Source organism: Xiphophorus couchianus, chromosome 16 (genome assembly GCF_001444195.1).
Source record: "Xiphophorus couchianus chromosome 16, X_couchianus-1.0, whole genome shotgun sequence".
NCBI classification, from domain to species: Eukaryota; Metazoa; Chordata; class Actinopteri; order Cyprinodontiformes; family Poeciliidae; genus Xiphophorus; species Xiphophorus couchianus.
Window position 1 is genome coordinate 16,121,396 of NC_040243.1, and position 21,147 is coordinate 16,142,542.

Consider the following 21,147-nt stretch of genomic DNA (forward strand, 5'->3'; position numbering starts at 1 on the left):
CTACGGAGCTGGTATTTCCCACGGCTCGTGAAGGCAGCAGTAGTTGGTCACCGGGCTGCTGGCTGCCAGTCTGCGTCTTTAAAGGCCGCCGCCGCCGCAGCAGCAGCAGCAGCAGCGGCCCCCGCTAGCAGAGGCTCCCTGAACTACCAGCGCTGCTGCATCTCTCTGGAGCCTCCAACATCTGCAGGTGGTTTCAGAAGCAGCAGCTGCTCTGCCTGGATTTAATTCGTTCACTCACTCCGAGAGGCATCGCCGCTATTGTTTGTTTGTTTGTTTGTGTGCATTTGCTTCCACTTCCGGGCGGGTCTGCTCTTCATCGCCGGTGGAAGAAGAAAAAGAAGAAGAAGAAGAAGGAGGAGAGGAGCGGAAGGAGGAGGAGAAGTTCACCCGGCATCGATGCTTCGAGCTGGGAGGATGGAGGAGTTTGTAACGGAGGAGGAGGAGCCGTGGTACGACCAGCGGGACCTGGAGCAAGGTGAGGTCATCTGAGTGGTGATGGGTGGGTCGCAGGGTTGCAAAATGCAGAATGAATGAACCTCCCTGCATCGTCTCCCGGTCCCTTCCTCCGCTAATTATTGGGATCTTGTCAGGGAGGCATCCCGGAATAACCCTGCGTGAATGCTGCCTCTGTTTTCAGCTCCTTCCTCCGTCCTGGCACATCGCTGTACTCACGGTGCTCGCTACTCCAAGCGTGGAAAGCAAACATCTCCTTTTGATTCGACATTATTTTAGAGATCCATCCGCCAGACTCAATAAGAAATGTATATATTACTAATTGAGAATATGCTGCCACTTTATCATATATTCAGATCATCCTCCAATATCAAGTTACTTGGATACACAAATCAGTTTTATTGTACCTTCCTGTCCAGATACTAGCTCTAATATTGGTTACGGTTATTTTTGCAGCACAACAGGAAAACATGACAATGCAGTATAACTGCTGGATATGATGATTCTATCACGACATGGATCAGCGGTGGGCATGAAGGGCTGCAAAGAGGGGCAAACATGCTTTTGGAAATTTGAACACATCTGAAATATTATTGCCTACCAAATTCTGCATCTAAAGAGTCCTGTGCAATAACATCTGGGATATGATGATATATTTTGCAGCTATAGTTGTACTTTAAATTCTCAAGCAAATGTCAAAGTGGAAAACATTTGAAAATAAATCGAAAGAGAGGTGAATAATTTTATTAAATTAACTCTAAACATGATTTACAGTACAGACCAAAAGTTTGGACACACCTTTTAATTCAATAAGTTTCCTTTATTTTCATGACTATTGACATTGTAGATTCACACTGAAGGCATCAAAACTATGAATAACACATGTGGAAATATGCACCAAACAAAAAAGTGTAAAACAACTGAAAATACCCCTTATATTCTAGTTTCTTCAAAGTAGCAACCTTTCGCTGTGATTACTGCTTTGCACACACTCTGCATTTTCTTGATGAGCTTCAAGAGGTAGTCACCTGAAATGGTTTTCACTTCATAGGTCAACCTGCCCTGTTAGGTTAATAAGTGGGATTTCTTGCCTTATAAATAGTCATGAAAATAAAGAAAACCCATTGAATTAGAAGGTGTGTCCAAACTTTTGGTCTGTACTGTGTATCAGCTGCTGGTAATGATGGCTGAAAATATGTTACATAGAGAGATGTTGAGATGGTGTCATAAAGTTAAAGTATTTGTAGACTTTGCAGCTATGAGAGTTGGAGCTCTTACGATTTACATGTGCGTTTCAAAGATATGATATCTGAAATGCAAATGTGAGTCGTTTCTTTAGAAGTTAGGAAGAATTTATTAAAAAAAGATATATATATCTGGAGACAAAATCCTAATAAACATGACTGGTGAAGATGAACTATAGGCATCCAAAAGTTAATGTGTTCCTATGTATAGATTCAAAACATCACAGTAATGATTACCAATCATAAAAACAAAGATGTAATATTATCTCGTTAATTTCAAAATGTTTGTAGATATTCACAATTGAGTGACAAATTAGCTTTTCACCGCTACAATTTAGGCATTTTTATTTATTATTTTTTTATTCAGAATAACACTGGTGAGGAAACTGGCTGCATGGAGTTCAAGTGCTATATTTCTGTAGCAGTGATGTCTTTTTTGTGGAGAATCCCTTCGTCTGGCGGGTTGTTGCTGTTTGTGCTTTTCTTGTTTTCTTCTGTTCACCCAGTTTTCTGTTTAGGCATTATTCTGGAGTTGCATGACCTAATCAATCGTAAAATAACTTGTCTGAAACGATCTAAAATGTCTATTGTGGATCGAGGGAAAATGTCGATAAATGCACGTGAATGCAACTGTTTATTATCGAAATGCACGTGAAGAACCGACTTGCGAATTTGTGCTTTGGTGCTCTTGTCCAAGTATAATTGGCTTGCGACATAGATCAATCCTTCCCTGGTGATTTAACTGGAGCAGAGCTTCCTCAGAGGCCAGATGAGAGCGCCCTCCCTCCAACATCACCCCACCTCCTGATCACCTGCTGACCCAGAGAACCAAAGCGGCTTTGCATCTCATCGCCACATTACGCATCGTCGTCGTAGAGGAGGAAATCAGGTGGACTTGACTCTCTGATGTCGCCATTATTCCGATCTGAGGTCGAAAACGTCAAATGTCTGAGCTGATTAGAGCCCCTCCCTCCAGCCCTCCAGACAAAAACGGGCGCGGAGATTTTGACTCCTCGGGGTCAGAGTGGATGGTATTATTATCTTACACGCACTCGTGGAGTTAGACCCCAGAAACGACGCTGTTATGCAACATCTTCGCCGCCGGCTCTTCTATTTTAAACCCCGCGTGTTGATTATGATTCCACAAACCTCTGAAGTGTGTGTGCGTGGGTGTGTGTGTGTGTGTGCAGAGGGCGTTTGCATGGTGATGCCATGCTGGTGCGGCTGCCGCTCCAGGGGGGAACCCGAGTGTGATTCACACATCCCAGCGGAGGAACACGAGCAGAACATATCTGATGTTTGGCCTTGTTTTTTTTTCTTTTTCTTTTTTTTTCTCCTCTCCTTAAAGAGTTGCGTAACCCCCCGCATTCTAGACTGCAGCCTGCCGCTGCTTCCCTCAGCGCAGAAGCAGAGATGAGCTCTAAGTGGTTCGATAACTCGAAGATTTCTGCTGCTTTCAGTAACGATGCGGAGATAAACGGCAGCCGTGATAAACTGTAAGCGTGTTCCTGTCAGTGCTCGTCACTGTGGTGAGGAAACACTCGCCGCGTGTTTTCGATCGTTTCCAGTGATTCTCTTTCCTGCCGTCTTTCCACTTTTTAAAAAAAATAAATAAAAAAAAATTCTTTTTTCCTCTCCAGCTTCGGCTACGCACTCCCACCAGGGTCCAGTTTTAATCTTCTAAGCTTGGGGAAAGTGCTGTCTGCAAACCGCTGTGGCACAATCACCATTTAAATAAATACATTTAAAAAAAAAATAAAATAAAATGTGTAATTGAATCGATATGACTACTAAAGTACAACACAGAACAAGACGCTAATGAAATAGCAAAAAATTTAGATTTTTTTTTTTAAATTAACCTTTGATAACGGCAGAATTTATCAAAAATATATGAAAATGGGCATCGAGCATGAATCATCTGTTTGTGTATTAAAGCTGCAGCTAACAGTTATTTTGATAACTATTCTACAGACTATTTTGACGATTAATCACGCATTTAAAATCGGCACATTCTACAAATTATTTATTTAACCACGTATTGTATACAATATTATAAGTACTTTAAAAGATGAAAATAATATATATTGTTTTAATGACAAAAACAAATTATTGTTAAAGTTTGTAGCCTCCAACTAAAAAAAAATTGTTCTACAACCAACATATACTAATTTCATCCCTTTCTGTTCCCATCAGTACAGTGTAGGGTTAATCTGTTGACTACGTTTTGGATTAAATGATTAATAACTGGATAGCCAAAAGTACTTCATGGGAGAATTATTTTTATCTGAATTTGAACCAGGTGAAACTAAAATTGTCACTAGAGTTCTGGCTAGAACATGTAGTTTTTACATTTTTTTTAATCTTAAACACAAAATGTATATATTTTTTGTACAGAGGGCTAAATTACTTCTCTGAATATTTTAGTCTTTCAGCAAAACAATTATTTTGTATGTATGCACCAGTTCACAATTAATCAATTACTAAATTAGTTGATGACCAGATGATCATCAATAATCGATTAATCACAATGAATCCGATTAATCACTTCAGCCCTATTGTCTATGCGTGTTTTTCGTCGAACAAACCCGTAACCGTGTTCTTCTGTTTCGCTGACTTTCCTTGCTTTCAGCAGCCGCTCTGTAAAAGCTGCAGTTCTTCTAAAAGCTCCCACAGACTGTTTGTGTTTGTTCGTTTATGTCCGTCTTTCTGCCTCGGCTCTCGTGCAGACCTGCATTTGGCTGCGGAGCTCGGCAAGACTCTCCTCGAACGCAACAAGGAGTTGGAGGACTCTCTCCAGCAGATGTACATCAACAACGAGGAGCAAGTGCAGGAGATAGAGGTACGGCAGTGAAACGTCTCTCCAAGCATCCGTTTTGTTTTGTTTGTTCCAATATTCCTTACGTCCATGTTTACTTTTACATGTTTCAAGTCGGTGAGAGAAAATGTTTCTCATGGCGTTTTACATAACTAAAGATTTTTATTATTATTTCAAACCGTACCTTTTTTTTTTTTTTTTTTTACTCATTTACAACAGGTTCTTGTTTTTATTCTAACTGAACCGACTTACTTTAATCATTTAGTCAGTTCTAGTTGCGGTTCTGGGGTTGTTGCCTTTCAGCAAGAAGGTCCTAGGGTTTGAACCCCGCTGACAAATTTTTGTGATTGCTTTGAGCTAAAAGGTCAAATAGCTCTTTGTATTTTGTCGTGTTATGCATGCACGATGAGACTGGAGTGAATTGATGTCCTCTCTGGACGGACGTTTTATATAAATCGCTGGCCGCCACCTCTTTACGCCGTCGTTCACTTCGCAGTACCTGTCCAAGCAGCTGGAAATGCTGAGGGAGATGAACGAGCAGCACGCCAAGGTGTACGAGCAGCTGGACGTGACGGCCCGAGAGCTGGAGATCACCAACGAGAAGCTGGTGCTGGAGAGCAAGGCCTCGCAGCAGAAGATAGACAGGTGACTTCTGACCCCCTACAGCCCACAGTGAGACGGCCACAGGAGACATCTATTGGTGTACCGTAAATTTTAACAACTATTTTCCAAAGGGAAGGCAGAAATGTTCTATAGTCTGTTGAAGTAAAACGGGGAACTTAAGCAGCAGCAATGATTTCCCTCATGCTCATAAACCCGTTAAAGCGATTTCAGAGACGTTAACCTACACAGGGCTGGTATTTCAGGTATCAGGGAAGTTGTTTTTGTTTTTTTTGTTGCTGTTCCCCTTGCGTAACGGCTTGAAACATGTTCAGAAATTTCCCTAATCGGAGATTAGTCATTTACAAATCATGTTGCTGGGGCTAACGGCTAATTATAACCCCCCTCCTCAATAGCCGCCTGTTCTTTCCAAGCAGATTAATCCGAGTTGTGTTTGCGCACTCAGGTTGACGGGCACCATGGAGACCCTGCAGAGTCAGGTGGACGGTCTCACGACTCGGGTGGAGGAGCTGCGGACCCTGGAGGAGCTGAGGGTGCACAGAGAGAAGAAGGAGCGGCGCAAGACGGTCCACTCGTTCCCCTGCCTCAAGGAGCTCTGCACTGCTCCCAGGTTGCCGGCTACGGCACACGCCGCCGTTTCACTTTGCCTTATTTCTATCCCAACAGGTCACTAGAAACATCGTCTTAAGGAAACGTTCAAGACAAACTTTAAGTCATATCCGTTTACTGGAACCTTGTTCAAATCAATCCTTTTCCTTCCAATATGATGCAGTTGCATGCAGATCAAATTATAGCATCCAAGTCAGATGATCGTTCAGTTGGTAAAAACTGTTCCAACTTTTAGGAAGCCCATCTGATCGCAACGAGGTATTGACTTTTCTTGTATTTTTAACAAGTGTGAGAGAAAGGAACCACTACCTTCAGCAGAGCCAGGCTGGGTGAAGAAGAAACGACTAAACACTCCAGCTCTGAGCCAGGAGTACTTTCTATGGGAACAGAAATAGATCATTTTCTTTGAGTGTTTCAAACTATATTCTCTCTATTATAAACTAGTCAGAATAAATTAATAATAATAAATTAAATTAATAAAACAATTTAGGAACCATTTAAACCAAAAAAGCTACATTAACATGTAAACCCACAGATCCTGAAGAACATACACCGTATTCCAAATTATTATGCAAGTGATATTTTCTCGGATTTTCTTAAATGGTCAATGCAAATGATGGTCAGTATAATTTTCAAGTCATGAACTATTACAGTATAAATCAAATTTTACTGATCAAAGCTCCCCATGAGAACAGTATTTTTTTTTCAAAAATAAAAAACTCAAAATGCACTGCTCCAAATTATTATGCACAGCAGATTTTCTAAACATTTTAAGGATTATAAAGAACTGCAAACGGTCATTCTGTGAATGTGCAGCATTAAGTGGTCACATGTACTAAAATCAAGTTATTTCAATCAAAAACATCTTAACAGACCGAGTTACATGTTAACAGGAGACCTTTTTTGATATCACCTGCACAATTCTTGCATCCATTAAACTTGTGAGTTTATGGAAAGTTTCTGCTTGAATTTCTTTGCATGATGTCAGAATAACTTCCCAGAGCTGCTGTTTTGATATGAACTGCAAAACCCATCTTTGTTCTGAATCAGCCACAAATCTTTTCACAGTGCGATGATAACGCTTCAGTTTCCAATAAATATCTAATGTTTTCATATCTTGTCATACGGCACCACACTATCTGATGATTTTCTTCAGCAGAGATCCTTTCTCTTTCCCATATTGCTTGAAACCTGTGGCCTGCTTAATAATGTGGAACAACCTTCTTGAGTAGATTTCCTTTAATTGACCTCACCAGAAAAACTAATCAACCCAGCTCTCTGAAATTAATTATAGTGATTCAAAAAGCCCTGACACACAACACCATCTATAAATTTAATAGCACAACAAAAAATTAATCTTTATGACACTTTAATCCAATTTGCATAATAACATAGAACATGGTGTAGTCAGATGCAGAACCAGATTGTGGATGTACATCATGAAGGGACTTTGGATACAAAAAGTGTTCTTATTAATAGGCTTTGCATGGAGTGTGCTTATTACAACGAAGCACACTCCATGCTTTTGTTTCTAAGCCAGTGTTGTGACCCTTTCTTTAGATATGAGGACGGGTTCCTCTTGGCCAACCCTGGCAGCGTCGACCTGGTGGAGAAGGAGCCTCTTGACAAGGAAAACGATCGCCTCAGAGACATCGTGTCCTCCCTGCACTCGGCCATGGCCTCGGAGCGGTCGAAGCGGGAGAGCGTGGAGAGGGAGTGCGCCATGGTGCTGCAGGAGTTCGAGCAGCTGGAGCATCGCCTGCTGGGCGCTGAGGGCTGCAAGCTGCGGGTCCAGGAGCTCGAGGCGGAGCTGCTGGAGATGCAGCAGCTCCGGAGGTCCAGGGTGTGTCTCATCGGAGACATGGAGGACGGCTTGGAGACGCTGCTCGGCAACGGCCCCGAGACGGACACCCCGGAGGAGGAAGGTGGACAGGAGGAGGGGGGTGAAGCCGAGGGAGGAGCCGGGCAGCAGGGCGGAGGCCCGGTGCGGAAGAGCTGCAGTGACACGGCCCTGAACACCATCTCGGCCGCATCCGGCCGGCGCCAGGGCGGGTACCCGCTTCAGGGCAACGGCGCCCGCAAACGGGGGATGTCCATCCTGCGGGAGGTGGACGAGCAGTACCACGCCCTGCTGGAGAAGTACGAGGAGCTGCTGGGGAAGTGCAGGCGCCACGAGGAGACCCTGTGCCACGCCGGGGTGCAGACCTCACGGCCCGTCTCCAGAGACCCCTCCATGAGGGAGTACAGCATGAGCCCAGCGGAGCCTTCCACGTCCGGGGCCGGAGCCGTCGGCCCCCCTACGCCTCCGCAGACCCCGTCCACGCCGGAGGCACTGGAGGGGATCAGCAGGCAGGTGGAGCAGGTGGACAAGCGGCTGAGTCAGAACACGCCAGAGTACAAGGCGCTGTTCAAAGAGATCTTCTCCCGGCTGCAGAAGACCAAGAGGGACATGAACTCCCCAAAGAGCCGAAAGACTCACAAATAAAACAGAACCCCCCCTTCCACCCCGCAGTGAAGAACCTAAATGCACTGAGAAAAGCTCAAGCTAATTTACAAAGCATTACCTCACAGTTCAGCTGCTGAAGTATAGGAAACACTACTTATTCATGTAAAACTGCCAAATGTTATTTTGCTGTGCAGGATGTCTTATACAGGCCAGAGATCAGAAGGTAAAGATGGTTTTGTTTAGTTTTTTGTAATCCAGATGTCAGAGTGACTGACTATTTATTTCAGTAAGAAGCCAAATGAACCTAAAGCAGAAAGCGTGAGGGGCTTTGGACATTTCCAGCATGTACTTGTTTATAACTTCACTAAATGCTTAAAAAAATGACTAAATAAAATCACAAGCTTTAAAACTGAAGCAAATCTTAATGTTATATATTTAATTTTGTTTTCCTGGATATGATAAATTCAGAGAATCAGCAATTAAATTATATCTGAAGTTTACTTGCACATGCTGCAGGATTAAAATATTTAATATCCCCTCAAAAGGTCTCAGTAAATTTAATTGTGTTTTTGTAGCCATCAACAAGCTTCAGACAAAAGCTTTGGGTGGATATTTAGCCACTCCTCTTGGGCAAGTTGGTTGTTTTCATCTACATGGTGTACATTCATGGCACGGACTTTGTTCTTAAGCAGTTTTGAACAGGTCAATAGAGGTCAGGGTTTTGGGAGGGGCAGTCTAAACCAGCATTCAATTCAGTTTAGTTTACAATTCATCAAACCACAGCAACGATATCTTGACGGATTTTGCAAAAACAATGAGGTTAATAGATTCAGCAGTTAAGATTTCAGTGATTCGATTATTTTAAAACGGGTTTAGAAAAGATGTACAGAAAAAATAAAACTGGTGTGCCAGTTTTTTTTTTCCATGTTTCATATTTTATAGACATTTCTATTATCACTAAAACCAAGACATTTAATAGAACCTAAGTCTCAGCATCATGCCATGACTGATCAGATCTACTGTAAAACATGAATTAAGACCAGAGTACTGGATGAACATCTAAAATCATTTAAATGCAACTTCTGCAGTTTGAACACAAACAAGAGACACACACACGCGCCCAGTCTGAACACTTTAATTTGAACACCAGAGATCCGTAAACTGTAGGCAATACAGACAGCACACAATAAGTTTAACCCACCTCACTGAGAACAACCGTCAGTCCCACGAGCTAAACGAGGCCAAACTGGCGTTCATTTACATATGGAGTGTATAAAACGAGATAACACTTAGCATGGCCAGCTGTGCGTGCAACCATTAACGTGCTTAAAGGCTGAGGTTTGGATACCGCTTGAGACAATGAGTCTGGAGGCACAATCAGCAGAAATAATCTCCAAGTCGTAAAGTGAACGGTTTAACGCGTCCTGTATTCGATTCAGCATAGAAGACAGCGATCGGGACTCTTAGAGTTCAGTTTTAGATTTTTAGACCACTACGAAGAAAAATGAAGAAATGAATGTTCTCCAACAAATCATGTAATGGAGTAATTAAACCTGAAGTAAAAACAAACTCTTAGCTCTGATTCCATGTGTTAAAACAGGCTCACAAACTCAGAAGGCAAATGGCTCAACTATTTTTCTAGATCTTCATAACTGCTATTAAGGCCACGTAGATGCTAATAGAAAAAATAATTATTAAAAACCCTGATCAGGTGAGAACGAGCCGCAGCTAAAGCTAAATGGGGCTTGTTGGGTGGTTAGAGGTAACCGTTTCCCATGTTCTCTGAGTAGATTATATCAAGATCCAAACTATTTATTAGCCCAACTAGTTTTAACGAGACCCAAGTACGTATAATCTGCTCAGAGGCTTTAGCTGGGCTCTGTCCAAGAGTTACGTCCAGCAGTGATTGCTAAATGAGCGCTAGCAGGCTTTCTGCACGCTGCTGCCCGAGGCAGACCATGATGATTACACAGAACAATGAAAAATGTTAGGAAAAGAAAGAATCAATGGGGGGGGGGAAATCCTACACTGATGTTTTTTTTTCCACTGTTTTCTCTTGTATAACAAACTATCTTGAAAATCTGGATTGTGCACAGTTTGCTTTCTCCATTTATAAGGATTTAATACTTTATCAGAAAAGGGTGGGTGTAAACGAATTAATTGTCACAATTGAGGGAATGATGATAAATGACGTGATTAAAAGCTAGAAACAAAAGGTGCGAGAGCAGAAGGGAGGGCTGTGATGATGGACGGAGAGAGCAGAAGCCTAAGACGATAATGCGGAGAGAAATCCTGGAATGACAGCAAGACGAGGAAAGGCTGGAAAAACGCTGAGTGGGGAGGAAAGTGAACGAGACGCGGCGGAGAAAAATCAGTCTTTCCAGTCCTTCTTGATAGCGAGGCTCCACTCCCAGGAGAGATGGTCGTACTTGTCGTCGTCTGTGAACTTGGACTTGATGTTGTAAGTGCCGCGGGCCAGCATCCCTTTGGGGGCTTCCTCCAGGGTGGTGAGGAACTCGTATTCCTCGTCCGGTCTCGGGCCGTAGCTTCCCACCATGTAGTCCGACTTATCAACTGCACACGAGACAAGGAGGGAAAGGAGACAGTGGCATGAGCAGAATATAGAAAAGGAGCATCCTTCTGACCACTTTTCTACTCCAGATAAGATACTGACTGCTCAGAAACAGTCCAAACAACCCCACCTTCCAATATAAGTTGCTCTACACAGATGCATCTGAACAAGTAAGTCATAAAAGTTATTTTCTGTAATTGAATCCAAAAAGAGAAACTTTGTTTGGACAAACAAAGTAGTAGTAGTAGATCCATCATTAAAAGTGCAGAAGTTCATAAAACAAATGGTAAAACTACATGTTTTGTTTTAAAACTCATTGAAACAGGAAGCATGATGCATAAGGGATTCTGATATTTCTCCACCTACACTAGACCTCTGGTGTCTTTAACTTCGAATTGCAACCAACTTAGAATAATAATAATAATAAAAACATCTTTACCTTTGACTCCTTTCCTGAATGTTTGCTGATTGTATCTGAGGCCTGAAACGATCTCTTTGTTCACCTGCAAAAAGCAACATGCATTATGCCATCAGCTTCAAGAATCATTAAAAGGAAAAAAAAAAATCAGCATAAATTTCAAAACAACATCCAGCTGTTCTAGGCTGATGGAAACACACAGAATGACAGCAACCATTACCTTGAAGTTGATCTTTATTCTGTACTCAACTCCCTCCTTCAGTGTAAATGGGTGCTTCTTGAAGCTCTCCAGGTCTCCTGGAATGTAGAAAATAAAAGTAAAATTAATTTAATATATATATAAAACTTTTCTAAACACTTGGAGCAAATTGTTTGCTTCATAATCTAAAACATTCTTCGTTTTCGTGAGATGGTGAGTGCACCGTCCACCAGGAGGCGCAGTGAATAAAAACAGGTAGCACTTTTCCTTCCTTGTTATAACTCATTTTGACCACTGAGAGGGGACAAAGTGCGCCATCAGGAAGTGGCTAATTAACCCACTTCCATAAGAATCTCCTCATTGCTAATTAGCAGACTAATGACGCAGCGTCTAAATTTGTGCAGAGACAAGGGACTGCTTACTGTCTGCAGTGATTGGACTTCCTTTAGTATGGGGGCAGAGGAAATGCTCCTCCTCCTGCCCTTTGACCTCTAAAACCTACAGCTGAACAGTACTTACCCTGCAGGTCAAGGACCAAGGGAGCGGGTGCATTTTCACACATCAGCGTCATCCGTGTCACCTGGACATTTGGTGCAGTGGGATCTAGTGAAGAGAAAAGCTCAATAAATGATGGGAATTGTGTGTTTTCTTTCTCTAAAAGCAAACATTAGGCAACATCTTCCTTCAGCTGATTATTTGGACATCATATTGTTGTTCCTCAGACACATCCTGAGGACGGTTTCCTTTTTCAGCCACAAAAACAATAAATAAATTCCACATGCCAAAGAAGTTTGTTTTCTTTGGGGGGGGAAGGAATCTTACAGACTAGGACATAATTGTGAAACAATAAATACAAATTAAAATCAGAAACTGTGGTGTGCATTTATATTCCCTCTAAATCAATAATTATTAGAACCACCTTGTGGTGTAATTACAGCTCCAAGTTACTTCTGGTTTCTCACAGAGTGACATTTTTGCCTGTTCTTTGCTGCAAAGTAGCTCAACCAGATGAGCATGAAAGTGTCCAAACATTTTTTAAATTCTTCACTCAAATTCTAAAATGGATTTCCGCCTGGACTTTGACAGGTTACTCTCGTTCACAATAAAAAGGGATTAAAAAGCCAAACCATCTTTATTAGAAAAGCTCTCATGTGCAGGTCAATCTCATATAACCTAAAAGAGCCCTGCTGTTTTACCGTGAAGAGTTCAAAAGATGCACACTTTTCCAAAACACTATAAAAGTGTGGCATATTCAAAAACTGCCTCTAGTGATGGCGTGCGGAGATAAATGGAAACTTCTGACACGTGACATCAGTTTAATCTCATATAATCATCTTTGTTTATATGAGGAGGCCCTACAACACATGGTGGTATTAACCCATCATTAAACCCAAAGCAAAAGCTGGTTGCCTTGGCAAACTCTCTGCAACACTCGGATGTTTGTATGATGAAGTAGATGGTAGTCATTGCTCTCTGTGAGGCGGGATAAGTATTCATATGTGAGAATATTGATCTCAGTTGCTTTGTTTTCATAACAAACAGCTGACATTCGATGATGGAGACTACTGACGGGCCAAACGGACGGATAAACGAGTCGGGTCCGGCACGAACCTGCGACCACGGCAGCTTTGCCCAGCAGCGCCTCCTTGTACTTCCGCAGGCTCTCGTCATCCTTGTCCAGCTCTTGGATCTCCTGTAAACTCTTCTGTGCAGGAGGTTTGTAGTTTATGTCCAATTCTTTCTCCTCGTTGGCCACGGCGATCTCTTTCAGCTGCTCCGGAGTGAGGTCCTGCTCTGCCATGGTGCGCTAGACTGTGGCGACAGAGAAGGAGGGAACGATAAAAGATTAAGGAAAAGGAGGGGCTGGTTTTTTTTTTAATGAAAACTACAAGTGAAGCAAAGCAGCAAAGAGTCATGGCTGCTCGGTGAGCTTTGACCTGAGAACACAAGCTCTTATATAAACAAAGGTATGTTTACACAATGAAGCTCAACATAATTTAAAACACTTCTAAGAAGAGTTAGGAAAATTAGTCATAGTTTGGTTGGTTTAAATGGCATAACTTAGACTGGCAACAATAACTTGAAGAATTAATAAAGTTGCATCAAAACAAAGAAACCTAGTCATTCTCAATCCATAAAGGCATCAACTAACAAGCAGAACTTTAATGAACTTTTACAGTTTGATCAAATCAAATAAAGGTTACGATATGGGTTTGATGCATTAATGACCTTGAAGTTCCGTTTTTTTTTTTTTTATTGAAACCCATTAGCCCTACAAAAGAACAGGGAGCAGCACATGTATTTTCTCTTGTGTTCAAAATACAGGTATTTCAAAGAAAAGTGGAAATCGGTATTGACCTGAAAACTTGATCGGTACATATCTTGTTGCAGAGCCTTGGTAATGTTAGAGTATAATTATTGAGAACGGCTGGTTTACACGTGCAAAACTTAATGAGAGCCAAGCAACACCTGCAAACAACAGTTGGATTACACTGCAACCATAACTTGGTTCTTGACTTGTTCTGGTTTAAGCCGTGAAGATAAGGACACAAATCAACTTAATGTTTTTAAGGTGGGGGGGGGAACACAGTAGAAAGCATTTCCTTAATTTAAAGAAGTGACACTCAATATAACTTTAAGATGAAGCCTAGAGCAGATTTATCTGCTGGTTCCTTTCAGCCAACAAGAAAACAACCTGAAGCGTCTCAGTGACGTTTTTCAAGAATTCAATGTTGAAAAGGCCTTATTTGAAAAAATAAAACAAAGGGGGCAAGAGTTAATCAAGAGCGACAAAGGTCTGCGACTCCATTAACATAAAATGGGTGAGAAGAAGATTGGTGCTGAATGTTGGTAAAATCTGAGCTCACGGCTGGAAGCAGAACTGTTCTGAAGAGAAAGAGGAAGGTGTCAGGACAAACAGTTTAATCGTGTTACAAATTACTCTTCCCCTATACTAATCATTTCGCCCTGTAATTTATGACTCGCTAATCCGTTAGACATCCCAGGTGCTGTTTATCAAACACAGACAGTCAAACAGACCTAAATTCTCAGAAGACACAATCCTGACTGATGCCAGCTGATGAGGCTCGCTGCACCTGTCCAGAGGAGGCGGATGCTTAGGAGTCTAAAGCGAATACACTGCTGCTCATCTGCGTCCAAACCTCCACACATCTGGCGAGTAGGAGCTCTAACGCAGCTCGGTTTTCCCAACTGAGGGCCTCGGCGCACCCAAAAAAAAAAATCCCAAAATTCCTTTGAAAGCGAGTGCATGTTTGGGCTGGTCAGCAGTGCGAGAGCGTTTGGAGGGAAACCAGGAGCAGATAAGGCAGCGGTGCCGTAATTTTCATTCTTCAAGAGCTGGGGGAGCAGGTTGTTGGCTTTTTTTTTCTTTTTTTTTTCCCTCTTTCTCTTCTCTTTTCTCGCTTCCTCTGCTTGACTCGTCTTGCAGCAACGCAGTGCAGCAGCATACCAAGCTGTCCCACAGCAGGAAGTGCTCAGTCAACTCAGCGACACACAACGCTCTACTGGAAACTACTGAAGAGGTTGCGCTGTTTGGTTAGAACTTCCCCATCTTAACTGGGATGTTTGTGTGACCACTGATCCCAAATTGTGCACTTATTTTAAGACGGTCATGTTCTTTTTTGTTGTTAAAATTAACGCAGACAGATGAGGTAAAATAAGAAGCGGGAGCAAATATAAATCTACTTAAACTACATTTTTAAAAGTCCTTTTAATGAGATGCAGCAGGTGCTCTGCAGCTGCACGCAGCTTCTTGGAAGACTTTCACTGAATGGGCAATTTGACACGAGGATGGAAACTAATAGAGCACCGACCTCCACTCTTTTTAAAATTATAGTGACTAAAAACTACAAATTCTAAAGTTAAAATGAGCGTCTCTGTAAAGCAGCAGACTGCCAGCTAGCATGGCTGATTAGGCAGCTGTTACCAGGTGGTAAATATAAAAGTTAAAATAAGCTCTAGTATCATGTATGACTGGAAATTACAAAAATAAAACTGACTTTAGTTAGGGGTTATATTTGAATTAATTTTTTTTAAATTAAAAACCCATAAATAACAGGGTTTTTTTTAAACATGAATCAGCCTGATGAACATTGTATTGATTTATGCAGTGTGTTGAGCCAATTATTTCTAAAGTGTTATGCAGTGATGGCAACATATCACATTATTTAGAAATGCCTTCTTAATCAAATGTGGCATTGCGGGTTTAGTCATTTAAAATGGCCCACATGCTCCATATAACAGTCAAACAATGCTAACATCATCACCTTTACAATGAGAGATTTTTTTATCTCTCTCTCTCTCTCTCCAGTCTCCAACAATGCAAGTTATGCAAGTTAAAGTTGCCAGAAAGAGGCCCTGTCATTGTTGGGCCTGCTGGGAATAAGCCCTTGCGGTCATGGGACTGAACGTTCTGCTGAACTTGGATCTCTCTCCCGCCACCTGAACAGCTCCGCAGGCTGGATAAATTGTTTGCCTGAGCGGACTGAGCAAGCAGCAGAAAGTTACAAACACTCCAGACTTGGCAGCGGCTCAGGCGGGAGATTAGGCCCGTTCCTTAGGAACGCTGCGGAGGCTCTTGAAACATTGAGTTATGGCTGAGGAGGCGTTTTTGTTTTTCTTTTTTTCTGCAAAGTATAATTCTGCTGATTAAGGGAGAATTGTTAGCAAGTGGGCAGATCAGGGGTCAGCTGTCCTTTTGTGGACAAACTGCTTCGACCGTCACTTGAGACACAGTCTCCCCCCTGCATGGCTGTAGCGTCCATGTTGCTGATTCGAGGTGTACATCGATACCCCAACTAATCAACCACTGCCATTTGAGAAAGTTCAGTTTTCACAGGGCTGAGCAACGATCATAAACATGTTATTCTTCTTTAATAAAATCATCAAATTGCCTCTGTGTTTTATGACCTGCTACCTTTTTAATGCTGCTTCTGATTTATTGTGAGTATACAACATCTAATTTTATCTCTGACAACCATGTCTTCTTTATTCACCGCCATTTCCACAATTTTTGAAGTAAAGTTTAAACACAAAACCCGGTCAGGCAAGATCTCAGAGCTCCATCCACAAACATTTCTGGCAGGGGTGAGTGTTTATGTTTACGCTTTCCATTAAAGGTCAGAGACAAACCAGCCAAGAAGCAACAACAAAAATACGCGAATGAACCTGAAATAGTAACTGTGGTAAGAGTTGAGATTCACCGCTCAAGCACTTCCTTCCCGATACAGATTTCTGTGATTTCTTGGAAGTCTGGCCTGTTGGTTCAGTTGTTCCACGTGACAGAAAATGCCATCGACTGCAGGTTCTTTGAAGGAGGTGCTTGTTTTAAATCAAACATAAGACTAAATTACAAGGTTATTGCAATTTATGCACCCAGGCAATCATATATTGATTAGAAATATATTCTTCTGTTACATTTATTTCAATCACTGGAGCAAACCTCGTGCTGTTGGGTGGTGTGTTTATAGACTGAAAATGGCTCTAAGTTTTTGTTTCGATACATTTACATGTGTGATCTTTTACCAAATGACTGGTGCATCTCCATTTCAGTTTTGGATTCTTGATGTTTAGACAATGTTATTGAGAAAGAAAAAAGAACAACTTTAAAGCGAGCTATGGCACGTTCTGCTTTACAAGTTTTCAATGTTAAACTTTATGTTCAACATAAATGCTCAATTTTCCCCGTCTCAGTGAGAATAATTAAAACCATTGTGATCTTAACACGGCCGTTGACTTAGTGGTTTTGGTCTTTCTGAGCCGTTGTAGCACAGACAGCTACAGGAGATTCTTGCTGCGTCACAATCTACAACAACTCTTCAAAGAAGTTTTGATAATATGAGTTGCAACATTTCATTTCTCCCTTAGGAATAATAAAGGATTTTTGAATCCCTAACCCAACTTTTTGTTTTTAGAGCAGCATATGTGTTTGAGGGGATCTATTGTTATGCTTTAACAGATGTATTGCCACACTGTTTTATCATGATCACAGTTAATAAGAAAAATATATCATGATGCAACTTTAAGCCCAAACAGCATTCCCTCAGCAACATAAAAGCAGACCTAATGTGAATTTTGTCCAAGATGACTGAATATACACTCAGCAGGCAGGAAGGGACTTAACAGGAAAAAGAAAAATTTGAAATCAGACATTTTGGTCCTCCAGTTCATAATTTACACAACAGAATGCTCCAACAAGGAACAAAGCTCATATTCACCTTAGTGACAACCCAAGAACACGAGTACTGTTGCACTAATGGTGACTGGGGAACTTGTATGCTGTGACATTTAGCGGAGCTATGCAGCTGCTTTGAACCTTTCAGGTCTCTTGGCGCTGAAGTCTCTTCATGCAACACCAAGTGTAACCAAGACCTTTGCGCCCGTCCTTTCTAACCAGCGCAGATATGCTTCCTCATTACGCTTCTGCTGTGTTGCTTTTGCAAGGAGACTGCCATGGCTGCAATCGTGTTTAGGCAAAGCCAAAATTCGACGTTTGATGAGGTGATGATAAAGTCGAGGGGTGCACATTTTAAGAGAGCCTTGCATGCCAGCCAGCGCAGCAGCAACCATTTTCTGCTGTCAAGAAGTGACTGCAAACTTCCTTTTTCATATGAGGAGGAGCGCAATGATTCACATCCTTTGGTGTGCTAAACCGCAGCAGCGCAGAGATGAAGCTTCTTCTTCGTACTTCTAATAGACGCTTAAAACCAACAAAAACCGTTTCAAATGCAAAAAGAAAAAAAAAACAAAAAACACTGACACAGATGCTTACACCAGTAGACTAAATTATGTTGGATCCCAGTAAATTGGGGATACAGAGCAGAAATTGCCCAAAGCTTTGAGGAAGTGTTGCCGCGAGAGCTTAGGGCTGATGCAATGCAGAAGAGCTCAACGCCAACAGACCGTGGGGGTGAAGAAAGAGGCGACTGGGTATTTTTGGACAACTACAAGAAGGTCTGAAGTGGCTTGATAATCGCTTTACATCTGCAGGAAAGAATTAGATTAATTTCAGGTAATAAAACTCCACATAAATAGCAGCCTGTGGGAACCGAAGATGCAAATCAAATCTATTCCGGGAAGGTCCAAAACAAAGAGGAATAAATAGTTACTGAATAGCGCCTGCAACTACAGGAAACAGGGAGAGGATGGGGGGTGGAAGGGAGCTCAGGTGCAAACTATGAGACATGCAACATTTAATTAATGTAAAAATGAAATATGTAAAAAATACTGAGGCTTATCTCAACTTAAAATTGTTGCATGATACCCCACAACTGGTGGGGGGGGGGGAAAGTTTGATTCATATTTCGACTGTTTACCGAAGCTGCAGAAGAAAACTGTTTTCTAGCCATCAAGCTGGCCTAACGCGAGGACAGACGCTTCATTGTATGCAGAGAGGCCGTCATACCTGTATGCCTTCCCCTGCGAGGTTGAACAGAAACAGGTCACTGACATGATTGTTTAGAGAGGCAACTAAAGAGGGCTGCTCTGGCACGAGAGGATGAGGGAGGAAATGTTTCCTACAACATAAGGATTTTTTTAAGGCTAGAGAAGAAAACAAATTGAGAAAGACCCATTTTCCTCAACTGGAAGGTCAAAACCCTGAAAACAACTCCTTATCTACTTCCATTAATCAAAATTCACCATTCTCACTCTGTAAATACATGAACCAACGGGATACATCTATTCAAATTCCAGAGCTTATTAAAAATCTGATAATGGTTTGGCTAGCAATATAAGGTTATATTTATTCATCAACATTATCTACTTTTTTAACTTCATGTGTTGTAGAAAAAGAAATCAGAATTGGCTTTTGAAGATTTTGATATTGGTCTTGAAAAGTCAGATCAGTCCGTCAACGTTTTAAACTTCTCAAATTTGGTTCTGACCCCAGCATTCCTTACAATGAGCTACTAGGAAGTTTAAACCCTTTTGTTATAAACACAAAGCTTTTGTTCACTGTTTAAAATCAACCTTCTTCGGTCTATCAGCATACACCAGAGAGGAAAGGAGCCGCTCAGTAAGACATCCGGCAATGCAAGCTTGCAGATTTTCTAGCTGAGCGGAAGTAAAAATTAAAAAGTTTATGGACAACCAAAAATATAAACAGAAATGAAGCTTACAGAAAAGCTGAAAAGAACCCAAGACCGTTATTTCTTCAACAGGAAGGAAAAGGGAAGATTCACGGTTTAAGTGACCTCTTGTACAAATCTCTCGGCAGACATTCAGTGAAACACAAAGTCTCAAAATCAGGAAAAAAAAAGTCGATTGAAACCGATTTGATCAGAGCAAATTGCCCTTGGGCACTTCACTGGGGAGGCTTTCAAAATAAAAAAACAAAAATGGAGGCAGGTTTAAGGTGTGAGCTGAATCAAATTTAAACAAGGCTGATTACCAGGAAGTGAGTTCAAATGTTCTTCATAAAGCCAGATGCATGTCCAGGGCGTCACACATCCATTTCTTTCTTAAAGTAAACCAATTTAGTCACTTTATTTACACTTTTGACCTTGCATTGGTTAATGCATGCGCTATATTATAAGTTTATTGTATTCAGAGGGCACACTTACCTAACCGCCTACACCCGGAAATTCACAACTGGCAACCGTCTACGTTCCTCGTTCAGGGCGAATAACTTAATGACTCACTAATAAACTTCATAACAACAGTTTGAAACACCGATGCTAACGCAAAGTCAATTTAATTTGAGACGAAAAACTGCAATTCTTTCGATGGAAACTTGCGTTTTGGCAAATAACTAGTTCCGTTCAAAAATATTAAAATAACAAAATTATAATTCTGTCCCGAAGCAAAACTAATTACAGATTTCGCAATAGCAGCTAAGTGTTGTTCGCATTAAATTAAGTCAATAAAAGTGTCCTCGTGTCTAGTCTTACCGTTTCACTTGTGGTTGGCTGGGCCAGTCTCCTGTGAATGAGAGTGAAGCTCCGCGGCGGAGGAAAATCTGAACAAGAGACCGCTCACTGCCACTTCCGCATACTCTCCTTCAAAATAAAAGCATGCAAACAAGAAGAACGAGAAGAAAATCTCCCACTGTAAATGTTTACCTACAAACTATATTTTATGAAACAATGCGATGAACCTATAAAGAATCACACGTCTAAACTTACAATTAGACGATTTTTGCCACATCTTATAATATTCACGAAACTCACAGCTTTGATGTATTTTATTCATGTATAAAAACAAGCCTGAACATCTTACGTGCCAGAAGCAGTGTGCTTGTTGAATGAATTGCACCTCTTGGGAGTCCTTTCATTTGAATAAGTAGGATAAGCGTGATAAAGTTGAACTGAATTTAAATCAGACACCAGTTTCTTTATGGTCAACTAGACATAAATATAACCAGTAGAAAATTGGTTGCGCAACTCATGACTCGTCTTGGACCCTGGGCGGTCTGCCATATTGTCTTTATCAAAAACAGCCACAGGCATATTCTAAATGCCGAACCTTTACTTGAATTTAACATCGATTAAACAAAAGCAAAGAAACAGCATGTTATCAAGTTTATTTACCAAAAGAAAGGGAAAAACTTGTGAGGCACATGTATTGTAAAACACAACCCACAAGTTCTGATAACCCCCTATACATAGAACACTAATTGTCCCTATTAGGATTTAGAACCGAGCACAGTGTTTGCTCATATTTATATAATCCAGAAAAAAAATAAAGCAAATGTTTCCTATAATGCAGCAACAAATGTTTTGAATTATATATATATATATAAAAACGCTGTA

The 21,147-nt window shown here is 41.3% G+C and overlaps 2 protein-coding genes across 2 annotated transcripts; one reads left to right on the forward strand and one right to left on the reverse strand.

Annotated features, from left to right (window-relative positions):
- The first annotated feature begins 20 nt into the window (after positions 1–20).
- On the forward strand, positions 21–9,712 carry cdr2l (cerebellar degeneration-related protein 2-like). The gene is made up of 5 exons (XM_028042354.1): positions 21–475; positions 4,424–4,536; positions 5,009–5,157; positions 5,579–5,743; positions 7,303–9,712. Exons 1-5 carry the CDS (start codon positions 397–399, stop codon positions 8,225–8,227), a joined length of 1,431 nt encoding a protein of 476 aa, XP_027898155.1. The 5' UTR covers positions 21–396; the 3' UTR covers positions 8,228–9,712.
- On the reverse strand, positions 9,308–20,406 carry arhgdia (Rho GDP dissociation inhibitor (GDI) alpha). Its single transcript, XM_028042357.1, has 6 exons — positions 20,287–20,406; positions 12,989–13,189; positions 11,897–11,980; positions 11,399–11,475; positions 11,200–11,263; positions 9,308–10,762 (listed from the first exon to the last, which is right to left on the reverse strand). Exons 2-6 carry the CDS (start codon positions 13,176–13,178, stop codon positions 10,560–10,562), a joined length of 618 nt encoding a protein of 205 aa, XP_027898158.1. The 5' UTR covers positions 13,179–13,189; positions 20,287–20,406; the 3' UTR covers positions 9,308–10,559.
- Between the last annotated feature and the right edge of the window lie 741 nt (positions 20,407–21,147).

Bases quoted from the DNA above. Each gene is read 5' to 3' on its own strand.
- cdr2l (XM_028042354.1), top strand. From the start codon at position 397: ATGCTTCGAGCTGGGAGGATGGAGGAGTTTGTAACGGAGGAGGAGGAG. The intron at 476-4,423 runs GTGAGGTCATCT...GCTCTCGTGCAG, and splicing joins CCAGCGGGACCTGGAGCAAG to ACCTGCATTTGGCTGCGGAG. The intron at 5,158-5,578 runs GTGACTTCTGAC...TTGCGCACTCAG, and splicing joins TCGCAGCAGAAGATAGACAG to GTTGACGGGCACCATGGAGA.
- arhgdia (XM_028042357.1), bottom strand. From the start codon at position 13,178: ATGGCAGAGCAGGACCTCACTCCGGAGCAGCTGAAAGAGATCGCCGTG. The intron at 11,981-12,988 runs GTTCGTGCCGGA...TCTCTTCACTAG, and splicing joins CAAAGCTGCCGTGGTCGCAG to ATCCCACTGCACCAAATGTC. The intron at 11,476-11,896 runs GTAAGTACTGTT...TCTACATTCCAG, and splicing joins CTTGGTCCTTGACCTGCAGG to GAGACCTGGAGAGCTTCAAG.